The sequence below is a fragment of the Eptesicus fuscus genome, chromosome 1, assembly GCF_027574615.1.
Source record: "Eptesicus fuscus isolate TK198812 chromosome 1, DD_ASM_mEF_20220401, whole genome shotgun sequence".
NCBI classification, from domain to species: domain Eukaryota; kingdom Metazoa; phylum Chordata; class Mammalia; order Chiroptera; family Vespertilionidae; genus Eptesicus; species Eptesicus fuscus.
Genome location: NC_072473.1, coordinates 85,688,105 through 85,700,567, shown reverse-complemented (window position 1 = coordinate 85,700,567; position 12,463 = coordinate 85,688,105). Strand labels below are relative to the sequence as shown.

The 12,463-nt window shown below is 36.8% G+C and overlaps 1 protein-coding gene across 1 annotated transcript in view; it reads right to left on the bottom strand.

The window, feature by feature from the left end:
• HTR2C (5-hydroxytryptamine receptor 2C) overlaps positions 1-12,463 on the bottom strand; it is a 200,546-nt gene that overhangs the window by 65,996 nt on the left and 122,087 nt on the right. Inside the window, exon 3 of the mRNA XM_008156101.3 lies at positions 11,241-11,441. Coding sequence (XP_008154323.1) covers positions 11,241-11,441 — 201 coding nt within the window. The remainder of the gene's footprint in view (positions 1-11,240; positions 11,442-12,463) is intronic.

Sequence of the window (12,463 nt, the reverse complement as noted above, 5' to 3'; positions counted from 1 at the left end):
GAGGGAGCAAAAATTGAAAAAAAAAATTCTTTAAGTGTGGTCCATGGATACCTGAGTGTCTCTACTCTTTCTTTTAAAAAATAATTTTTTATTGATTTCAGAGAGGAAGGGATAGGGAGAGAGAGAGAGAGAGAAACATCAATGATGAGAGAGAATCATTGACCAAATGCCTCCTGCACTCCCCACACTGGTGATCGAGCCTGCAACCTGAGGAATGTGCTCTGACTGGAATCAAACCATGACATTCTGGTTCATAGGTCAATGCTCAACCACTTAGCCACATCGACTAGGCTACAACTCTTTCAATGGTTTCATGAAGTCAAAACTATTTTCATAATAATATTAATGTGTTATTTGCTGTCATTACTGTGTTTACATTTTTACTAATGGTGCAAAATAATGGTAAAACTGCTGGCACCTCAGCATAAATCAGGATAGGGATACCAAATTGTACAAGTAGTCTTTGGATTGTTCAACACCACACTTTCAGGAAACAAAACGGCCAGTTTTACATATGAATGCTTCTGATCAGGCAGGTAACAATAATTTTGACCCTTTATTTTTTATTTATTTTTAAAATACATTTTTATTGATTTCAGAGAGAGCGAGAAATAGAAACATCAGTGATGAGAGAGAATCATTGATTTGCTGTTTCCTGCACGCCCCCTTCTGGGGATCGAGTCCACAACCTGGGTATGTGCCCTTGACCAGAATTGAACCCAGAAGCCTTCAGTCCACAGGCCAAGGCTCTATCCACTGAGCAAAACCAGCTAGGGTTAATTTTGACCTTTTAAATAATCCATGTGATGAAGTGGAAGTACACATAGAGCACTTCTGCTGCATTCTGATATAAGATGGTTGCTTTGAGGAAAAGCACTTATGCAATTGTTGGAGTTGGAAGGTGAACCAGCTCCTTTTTCATGGAGTAACATTTTTACTTGAAAGAATGACTGCCAAACACTTGTGTGTTACTCAGACTTGGATATTTGGCAGCTATTTTCTCAAAAATAGATGAGTTGAACATGTCATGTCAAGAAAAAAAACAGATGACATTTGCTGCTAATGATAAAATTTGAGCTTTTGGCCGAAACCGGTTTGGCTCAGTGGATAGAGCATCGGCCTGCGGACTCAAGGGTCCCAGGTTCGATTCCGGTCAAGGGCATGTACCTTGGTTGCGGGCACATCCCCAGTAGGGGGTGTGCAAGAGGCAGCTGATCGATGTTTCTCTCTCATCGATGTTTCTAACTCTCTATCCCTCTCTCTTCCTCTCTGTAAAAAATCAATAAAATATATTTAAAAAAAAAATTTGAGCTTTCAAGTGAATATTGGAACTTTGGAAAACTTGTATCTATCCCTTAGAGTTTGACACCTTCCCAGTATTAAGAAACTTTTTTTATAAGATTGGTAGGGATTATTAATGTGTGTGATTTTTTTATCCTGTATTAACATTTGGAAAACCTGCACAACTCAGAGAACCACTATTTCCTGAATGACCTATGCTTAACGTCACAAAATAAGGCACAAGTACAACATCCACTCAGAGTGCAAGACAGACTAGTAGATTTTAATATGAAAAATTCAGTGATATGATTTCTGATTTTACATTCCAACTAAATTTAAGAAACTACCACTTGATGAGTTTTCATGTAGTCTCAAAGAAGAATCCTCACTATTATCTAAAAACAGTATAAAAATACTTTTGTGTGTGAGGATATGTATCTTCTTCACATAATTCAATCAAAGCAACACACTGCAACAGATTAGATGCAAAAGCAGTGATGAGAGTCTAGCTGTCTTCTATTAAGCCAGATGACAAAGAGATTTTTCTTATTTGCCCTTTTAGTTCTGTTCATTTTTTGTACAGAAACTGTATTAACTATACCACTCATTAAGCTATGTCTTCCAGATCAATTAAATATTTCATCATTATAAAGTCACTTAAAGAATTATTATTTTTTGGCTGAAAAGTCTATTCTGGCAGGTTATTAATATAGTTAGATAATTTTTCTGTTGGTTAGTGTTCGTGTGCAGTACCATCTTATCTCTTACTTTCCTTATTGATTTATATATGCTTCATATAAACACATAGCTGGATTATTTTTCAAATCCTATCTGACAGTCTTAGAATATTTAGTCCCATTTAGAATGAATATAATTATAGATATACAGTTGAACTTTGCACAATATGAGTTTGAACTGTGTGAGTCCACTTATACATGGATTTCTTTTAGTAAATATATAGGAAAATGTTTTGGAGATTTGCAATAATTTGAAAAAAAAACTCTCAAATGGACTGCATAGCCTAGAAATATAAAAAAAAAAGAAAAAAGTTAAGTATGTCCTAAATGCATACAATATATGTAGATAGTAGTCTATTTTATCATTTGCTATCATAAAATATATATGCATCTACTATGAAAAGTTAAAATTTATCCAAATTTATGCACACATGGCCCCATTTACAGTTGAGAGAAATGTAAACAAACGTAAAGATGCAGTATTAAGTCATAACTGCATAAAATTAGCTGTAGTACATACTATACTACTGCAATAATTTTGTAACCACCTCTTGTTGCTATTGCAGTGAGCTCAAGTTTTGCAAATATCTGCTTCAAATGCCATGTGACTCTAATCCTCTCTGTGTGAGTTGTTTGCCTCCCTAATAAACAGTGTATCACAGTAAAAAGTGATCTCTCACAGTTCTCACATATTTTTTCATCATGTTTCATGCAATACCATAAACTTTGAATAGCACCATGAAACCCATATGAAGTGCCACTAGTAATGCTGGAAGTGCTCCCAAGAAGGAAAGAAAAGTCATGATGGTATAAGAAATAGTTGAATTGCTTGATATGCACCATAGATTGAGGACTGCAGCAGCTTGCCTGCCATGTCAAAAGAAATAAATCCACCATAAAGACCACTGTAAAAAGAGAAAAGGAAATTTATGAATCCATAGCTGAAGCTACACCTACACCAGCAGGAACAAAAACATTGTAATTTTTGCAAAGTACCTTTTTATCTCATATTAAAAATGCAGCTTTTATGTGGGTGCAGAATTGCTATAAGAAAGGCACACCTATAGATTCGAATATGATTAGAGAAAAACAAAGTTATGTGACAAATTAAAGAAAAGGGAAGATCTAATACTGGTGAATTTAATGCCAGCAAAAGATGGTTTGATAATTTTAGAAAGATGTTTAGCTTAAAAAATATCAAGATAACAGGAGAAGTGGCTTCTGCAAACCAAGGCAGCAAATTCCCAGATGTCATTAAGAAAATCACTGAAAAGAAAGGATATCTGCCAGTGAACAGGTTTTTAGTGCAGATAAAAGTGTCCTATTGTGGAAAACAATTTCACAAAGAACATTTATTACTAAGGAAGAGAAGCAAGTACCAGGATTTAAGGCACGAAGGGATAGGCTAATTCTACTGTTTTGTGCAAATGCAGTCAGGTTTATGATCAGGAGTGCCTTTATCTATAAAGCTTATAACCCTAAGCCTTGAAAGGAAAAGATAAATACCAGCTGCCAGTCTTTTGGTTAAACAAAGAAAAGGACTGGACAATGAGAACCATTCTTCCTGACTGGTTGAATTGATGTTTAGCCCCTGAAATCAGAAAGTGCCTTACCATAAGGTAACATCCTTTTAAAGTTCTTCTGATATTGGACAATGTCCCTGGCCACCCAGAATCCCATGAGTTGAGCATTAAAGGCATCAAAGTGGTCTACTTGCCCCCAAACACGTTTCTAATTCAGCAGCTAGATCGGGGGTTATAAGGATTGTTAAAGCTCATCATACATGGTTCTCTATGGAAAAGATGGTCAACACTATGGGAGAAAATCTCGATAGAACATCATGAAAGTCTTGAAGGATTACACCATTGAAAACACTATCATTGTTATATACAGAAGAAGGGCATGAAAGCCAGCAAGCCTGAAACAATAAATTCCTGCTGGAGACAACTGTGCCCAAATGCTATGCATGACTTCACAGGATTTATGATACAGCCAAACAAGGAAATCATGAAAGAGAATGTGAATATGGCAAAAAAGGTGTGTGTGTGTGTGTGTGTGTGTGTGTGTGTGTGTGTGTGTGTGTGTAGGATTTCAAGATATGTATCTTGGAGAAATTTAAGAACTAATAGACACCATGACAAAGGAATTAATAGGAGATGACTTGATGGAGATGAGTGCTTCCAAACCAGTGCCAGACGATGAGGAAGAAGACATAGAAAAAAGTGTCAGAAAGCAAATTATTAGACAACTAGAGGTTCAGTGCATAGAATTGTGCACATTGAAAGGAAATTAATTAGAAGGTGGCCAGTGGGGCAGGACTGGGTGAGACAGGCAAGACATGCCCTGGAGCCCACCTCCTGTGGTCCCTCCCTGGACTGCTGCACCTGGGGCAGCACCGGGGCTCAAAGGGCATCTGCAGAGTGAGTGGGGTCCCTCCAGCAGGTGGGGTCCCTCGGCCTGGCCTGCAGGGATTGGGCCGAAACTAGCTCTCCAACATTCCCCGAGGGGTCCCAGAGTGTGAGAGGTCAGTCTGCAAAGTTACTGCTGCTTGGCAGCTCTTGTGTTGAGCATCTGCCCCCTGGTGGTCAGTGTGCATCATAGATGGGCCAGTCGCTTAGCCTTTTATATATATATAGATATGACAGAAGGGTTTTGATAACTCAAGGCTGCTTTGACTTCTTCGATGACATGGACCCTTCTGTGATATTGGCACTGAAACTAAAGCAAATGGTGGAGGATTGATACAGTATAGAAACATTTTTAGAGAAATTAAAGAGCAAAATATTCCATTAAATGATGATGTATTTCCACAAAGTTACACTGAGTGTGCCTGCCTCTTCTGCCTGCCTCCCCTTCCACCACTGAGACAATAAGACCAAGAAAACAAGAATGAAGACCTTCATGATGATCCCCTTCCACTTAATGAATAGTAAATAATCCCCATGCTGTACAGTTAATAAACTTATCTGTTTTTTATGTGTGTGTCTTCATGTGAAAATCTAATAACTGTGATGCAAGAACTGTATGAGACATTTTCATGTCATCATAATCATTGCTTAAGTATTCATCGTGTAAAGTATTGTGTGCAAGACTTGTAGGGAAGTGAGTGATAGCTAATATAAAGTAATAATGTGTTAGCTTTCTTGCTGTTTTGTAACTTTGCTTTCAAAGAATTACATTACCATACAGTATACCTCTCTTGTAATTGAAGAAATGCCCTATCATCATAAGTGATTTAAAAAAATATAACAATGTTTCTAATACTGTATTATGAATATGACTGTAATATTGTATGCCATAAAATTTTTATAATGATTTATTCCTTACTGTGAAGCAATTGTATCAATTGTACTAGGTTGTTATAAAATAGCCATATTGCTGCTTCTTTATAATCAATGCATGAATCATTATAAATAAATCTGAAAATTTGCACATTATTTTTTCATTTTTGATGTCTAATATTAGCAATACATATATCATAACATCTACAGTACTTTATGTCATATAAGAAAATATTGATGTAGGTACTGAGAAACAGACAATTCATCTTATAAAGTGATGAAGCAAATTTATAATATCAATAAATACACTACATTGCTACAAATGTATTTTCTCTTCCTTATGATTTTCTTTTAAAAATAATATTTATATTTTTATTAAATTTATTGGGATGACATTGGGTAATAAAATTCTATAATATATCATCTATCTATTGTACCATGTGGTTTACATTTACTTCCTCTAGCTTGCTCTATTATAAGAATACAGTACATAACACAAATCACATACACCATATGTGTTAATCAGCTGTTTATGTTATTGGGAAAGTTAAGTTTTACATAAGCTTTGAGGGAGTCAAAATTTATATAGGGACTTTCAGTTGTGGGTGGGGTTGTACCCCTAACCTCCACATTGTTCAACCATCAATTGTATTTGATTTTATTTCTGCCATGTTAGTATGTGTTTTCCCTCCTGATCTTTTATTGCCTCCTTTTGGATTTGCTTCATTATCTATACTAATAAAAGAGTAATATGCTAATTAGACCAGGAGACCTTCCGGAGACCTTCCAGACATCCTTCTGGACAAAGCCGGGGACTTGGCAATCCTGCAAACTGCCCCAGGCCCCTTGCCAAGGCCTGTTCCGCCCTCCAAGGAGACCCCGCTTCAGGCAGACCAGCCGGTCCCCACCCATGCACCAGGCCTCTATCTATACTAATAAAAGGGTAATATACTAATTAGACCAGGAGACCTTTTGGACATCCTTCCAGGCAAAGCCACGGTGGTGAGGCTGAGGCAGAGGCTGTTAGGGGTAATCAGGCCAGGAGGGGAGGGCATTTGGGTGTGATCAGGCTGGCCAGGGGGGCAGTTGGGGGCAAGCAGTCCAGCAGGGGGGCGGTTGGGAGCGATCAGGCTGGCGGGGGGAGGAAGTTGGGGGCAATCAGGCCAGCAAGGGGGGGCAGTTGAGGGTGAGTAGGCCAGCAGTCAGAGTGGTTAGGGGCGATCAAGCAGGCAGGCAGGTGAGCAGTTAGGAGCCAGCAGTCCTGGATTGTGAGAGGGTTGTCCAACTGCCAGTTCATCCCCTGAGGGGTCCCAGATTGGAGAGGGTGCAGGCCAGGCTGAGGGACACCCCCCCATGCACAAATTTTGTGCACCAGGCCACTAGTACTATAATATTCCTCAATAAATTTGGAAGTTAAACATTCCTTTTCTATTTGTACAATGAATGTACAAAAAGTTATGCAGTATATTCATCAAAGCTTAATATAAAGTATCATTTTTATCTTTCTCCTGGACAATGAAAAAATTTACTTTCAACCCTCTTTACTTATATGGTATTAGAGGCCCGGTGCATGAAATTCACTCATGGGGGGGGGGGACTTCAGCTCGGCCTGCACCTTCTCACAATCCGGGACCCCTTGGGGGATGTCCGACTGATGGATCAGGCCTAAACCAGCAGTCAGACATCCCTCTCACAATCCGGGACCTCTGGCTCCTAACTGCCTCATTATCCCTAACCACTCGCTTGCCTGCCTGATCGCCCCTAACTGCTTGCCTGCCTGCCTGATTGCCCCTAACTGCCTCTGCCTCAGCCCTTGTCATCAAGAAGGACACCCAGAATGACGTCTGGAAGGTCATTCAGCTGTCCGGTCTAATTATCATATTATGCTTTTATTATTATAGATTGTTTTGTGCATTTTAGTTCTATAATCATTCTGAGCTCCAGAAGACATTGTTATTGTTGTTTGACACACTAAATATTTATTTACATTTAACCACACATTTACCACTTTAATTGCTTCCCGTATCTCCAACCTTTCCATCTGTGGCATTTCCTTTGTTTTATGAAGACCTGTTAGTGTTTCCTTAAATGAGTCTGTTTTTGCCATGTTCTCTTAGTTTTTGCTTGTCCAATAATGTCTTTATTTCACTTCAATTATTGAGATATAAATTTGCTGAGTATATGATTCTAACAGCATTCACTTTTTTTTTAACCAGCACATTAACACTATAATTTCAACCTCTTCTAGCTTTCATTGTTATTGAAAAGCCATTCACCCATCTTACTGTTGCTCTATTGAAGTTGATCTTTCTTTATTTCTTTTTCTTTAAAGTTAATACTATTTTTTTCTTTTTTCCTGCAATGTCATTGTTATGTCTAAATGTTGATTGTTTTTTATTTATTCTTCTTGAGACTTGTTGAGCTCTTTAAGTGTGAGAATTAGTGTCTTTCACCAATTCTAAAAGCCATTATTTCTTCAAATATTGTTTTTCTGCCATTCTTTTCTCACCTTGTGGAACTCTTCTCACTTTATATTATACTAGAGACCCGGTGCACAAAATCTGTGCACTTGGGGGGGGGCGTCCATCACCTTGAAAGGGTGCAGTCTAGGCCGAGGGACCCCACCAGTGCACAATTGGGGCTGGGGAGGGACTCAGGAGGTTGGTCAGCTGGGGAGGGACCATGGGAGGGCTCCAGGGTATGTCCAACCTGTCTCACTCAGTCCTCATCAGCCAGACCCCAGAAGCAAGCTAACCTACTGATTGGAGCATCTGCCCCCTGGTGGTCAGTGCACATCATAGCGAGTGGTTGAGCGGCCTTAGCATATCATTAGAATATTATGCTTTGATTGGTTGAACAGATGAGCAGACAACCGGACACTTAGCATATTAGGCTGTTATTATATAGGATGTTTATTATTTTCTTATTCTCTCTTCTCTCTTTTATATCCTTCCATTTTTTTTCATCATTCATCACAGTTTCTTCTAACCGACCTCCAGTAATGCTCTCTTTAGATATATCTAATTTGCCTTTGAGTTCTTAGGTTTTCATGTTGTGCTTTATTTCCAGATTTTCTAGTTGTTTCTCAAATCTTAAATGTCACTCTTTATAGTTTGCATTTTTTTTTGCTGAAATATTTAATTTCAGCTTGCAATTTTTGTGTGCACATTATACATAGTTATTTAAAGTTTATTTCATGTAATTAAACTATATTGAATGTCACTGGTTCATTTTTATTATCTTTAATTGTGGTATATCTGGCTCATGTTGTCTCGTCTCTTCATGTGTCTACTTATTATTTATTCCAGTTATTGGAATTGAAAAATTATTGAAAGAAATATTTTGAAGCCTAGAATGATGATTTTTTCACCTATCCCAAAAATTTGGAAACAAAAAGAATATGAAATCATCTTAATCAAATTTCCAGAATAAGATTTTTCTTGGTTACATAGGTGACTTGAATCAGGCCTAAATAATATGGCAAGGATGGTTTAATCTTGGACCATCCTTATTTCTAGTGTATAGATATTTGGGATATAAAAAATAATTTCAAATTGGTTGACCCTTGCCAGGCTCTATATTCCTATTGTGATTTCCTCTGTTCATGAGATTGTGAAACAAGCTTCCTAACCTGTCAGTTTCAGGTTCACAAATGCATCACCGGCAAAATGACCAAAAGTTATAAACATTTTTCTGTCTTTTTCTGGATCCCACACTTTTATTAGCTTCACAAGCTTATAGTATTCTTCCCATATTTTAGTATAGTCATTATTGCAAGTTAATGCCCCTAATATTCTAATATTTTGTAGGTGATACAATGTGTTTTTTTAAATTTATTTTTACTTTTGTAAAAATTTTAAATCCGTTTTTAATTTTTCAATTGCAATTGACATACATTATTATATTAGTTTCAGGTGTGCACCCCAGTGAGTAGACATTACATAACTGAGTGATCATCCTGATAAATCTTGCACCCATCTGACACCATACATAGTTATTAAAATATCATTGGCTATATTCCCTATGCTGCTCTTTACACCCCCATGACTATTCTGTAATTACCAATTTATACTTCTTAATCCCTTCACCTTTTTCACTTATCCCCCCAAACACCTCTCATCTGGCAATCGTCAAAATGTTCTCTGTATCTATCACTCTCTTTCTTTTCTGCTTGTTTGCTTATTTTTTTTCTAGATTCAATTATTGATATATATGTATTTATTGCATTTTTATTGTTCATATTTGTGATATCTTTTTCTCTTCTTTTCTTTTTAAAAAAGAGCCTTTAACATTTCATATGATACTGATTTGGTGGTAATGAATTCCTTTAACTTTTTCTTGTCTGGGAAGCTCTTTATCTGTCATTTGATTCTAAGTGACAGCTTTACTGGGTAGAGCAATTTGGTTGTAGGGCCTTGCTTTTCATCACTTTGAATATTTCTTGCCAATCCCTTCTGGCCTGCAAAATTTCTGCTGAGAAATCAGCTAACAGTCCTACAGGAACTCCTTTCTAGGTAACTAAATAAGGAGTCACTGGGACAACTTCAAGCATACCAACATTCACATCATGGGAGTGCCACAGAAGGAAAAGAGAGAGCAAGAAATTGAAAACCTATTTGAAAAAAATAATGACAGAGAATTTCCCTAACATGGTGAAGGAAATAGACATACAAGTCAAGGAAGCACAGAAAGTCCAAAACAAGATGAACCCAAAGAAGCCCACACCAAGATACATCATAATTAAAATGCAAAAGGTTAAGGACAAAGAAAGAATCTTAAAAGGAGCAAGAGAAAAACAGTTAGTTACCTAATATTCTAATTTGTAAGCATCATAAAAAATGGCATCTTTTTAGCTGAGTTCTTTGCGGTAAAGGAGGTAACATCTGTGAACCCTTGAATATGTAGATCAAACTATGTATATAGATTCACATTTTTTTGTGGTATAGGTAAGTTCCATTGTTTTTTTGTCCAAAAGTATGTGTGTGTGTGTGTGTGTGTGTGTGTGTGTGTGTGTGTGTGTTCACCTACAATGGAATAATCTTAAATGCTAAATAATTTTATTTTATGGATAAACCCAGAGTCAAAATCTTTAGATGATATCAGAGAAGATTGTATAGTGGTCTTGATCTTGTTGTAAACATTACCAGAATCTGTTATAGAAACATAACATTAAAAAAATATATTTAATGAGTCACTAAATATGTTTCAACAGAAAGAGAAGAAAAGGAAAACAAGAGGATTGTAAAAGCCCCTATATTCCAATTGGTTAAATTCTGTGTCTTGAATATTAGGATTGTTATGGCATTCATGAATATCTCAAATTACAAATAACAAAATGATAATTTCTCTTCTTCAACCTTTCCCAAATCATTTTTAAAAAATAAAGAATTTTTTTCTCTTTCTGTGTAATAAAAATCTAAGAAGATATTTGAAAATGGAGGGCAAATATATTTTAGGTTGATCAACAGCATAAACTTAGTCATGTTTACTTCATGAAAATTCCTATGCACTATTAATATTTCTACTGATGAAGATATGGAAATAGAATTAAAATATTAAGATTAATATTCTGGGATAGATTTATATTTTATAAGACTTAAATGCTATATTTTTTAAAATTTAGATTTGCCACATATCTTTGTCATCTTTGAAAGGTTTTAAACATCTCAAAATTTTGACTCTGTTGTAGAATTCATTGGCATATTAATGCATAAAATAATTTAGCAGAATAAATGGAAAATTTCAATTAATATTCATACACATTACATTTATTCTATTATTGTTAACCTAAATATCAGATAAATAGGTTAAGAATAATTATTAAACAACAATCCCGATTATACGCAATGTTACCGGTCGATGTCTGTCGTTGTTCACAGTACATAATCCGAAGGTATTGAGCATAGCCCTTGCAATTCTAATGGCCAGGAAAGTCATTTACCTATAGAAATTGCCCAAACGATAGCAATCTTCATGATGGCCTTAGTCCGCGAATTGAAACGGCTATGCTCAATAGGATTACGTATTGCTACATACCGATCCAGCGATATAGCGCAGAGGTGCATGATGGACGCTGTCGAAAATAAAACATCTAGGGAGATCCAGACGGGGCACAAAGGTCTGGGGAGTGGCCAGACATAATCTGAAAGAGAACAGAGAGATGACAAGAACATATTATACAAATTATACTAAATAGTTTTAAATTTTAGTCTACTTATTTTATCTCATAATCTAAACATTTCAAAGAAAGTGAAATTTGGGAAACATTTTCCATAGTAATGGTGGTGGTGAATATGATGATGATAATACCTTACATGTTACATACATTATTTTTATTGAGGTAAAATTTATATAAAATTAATAAATTTTTACAATTCAATAGTATTTAGTACATTTGTAATATTATGCAAGCATCACCTCTTTCTAGTTCCAAAACATTTCATTATTCCCAGAGGAAACCACTACCCATTAAGCAGTCACTCCCCATTCCCCCATCACCCATCCTCTGATAGTCTCTAATCTGCTTTTTTGTCTCCATGGATTTAGCTAATTTGAATATTTCATATAAATTAAATAATAAAATAGGTAACCTTTTGTGTCTGGCTTATTTCACTTAGCATACTCTTTTGATGGTCATTCATTTTGTAGCATGTACCAGTACTTCATTCCTTTTTATAGCTAACTAGAGGCCTGGTGCACAGATTCATGCAACAGTGGGGTCCCTCATCCTGGCCTGTGAGTACAGGGCCAAAACCAGCTCTCTGACATCCCCTGAGGGGTTCCAGATTGTGAGAGGGCACAGGCCAGGCCAAGGGACCCCACTGGTGCACGATCAGGGCCAGGGGAGGGACCACGGAAGGGCTCCAGGGCATGTGCGGCCCATCTTGCCCAGTCCTGATCGGCCGGACCCTAGCAGCAAGCTAACCTACTGGTTGGAGTGTCTGGCCCCAGGTGGTCAGTGTGCATCATAGCAACTGGTCGAATGGTCAGACACTTAGCATATTAGGCTTTTATTATATAGGATGCTCTTATTTGAGATAATTTTTGATGATCTTATAAATGCAATTGTTTTCTTAATTAACTTATTAGTGTATAGAACTATAACTTACTAGAGGCCCAATGCACGAAATTCATGCACTCGGGGGGAGGGGTCTTTTGGGGGTA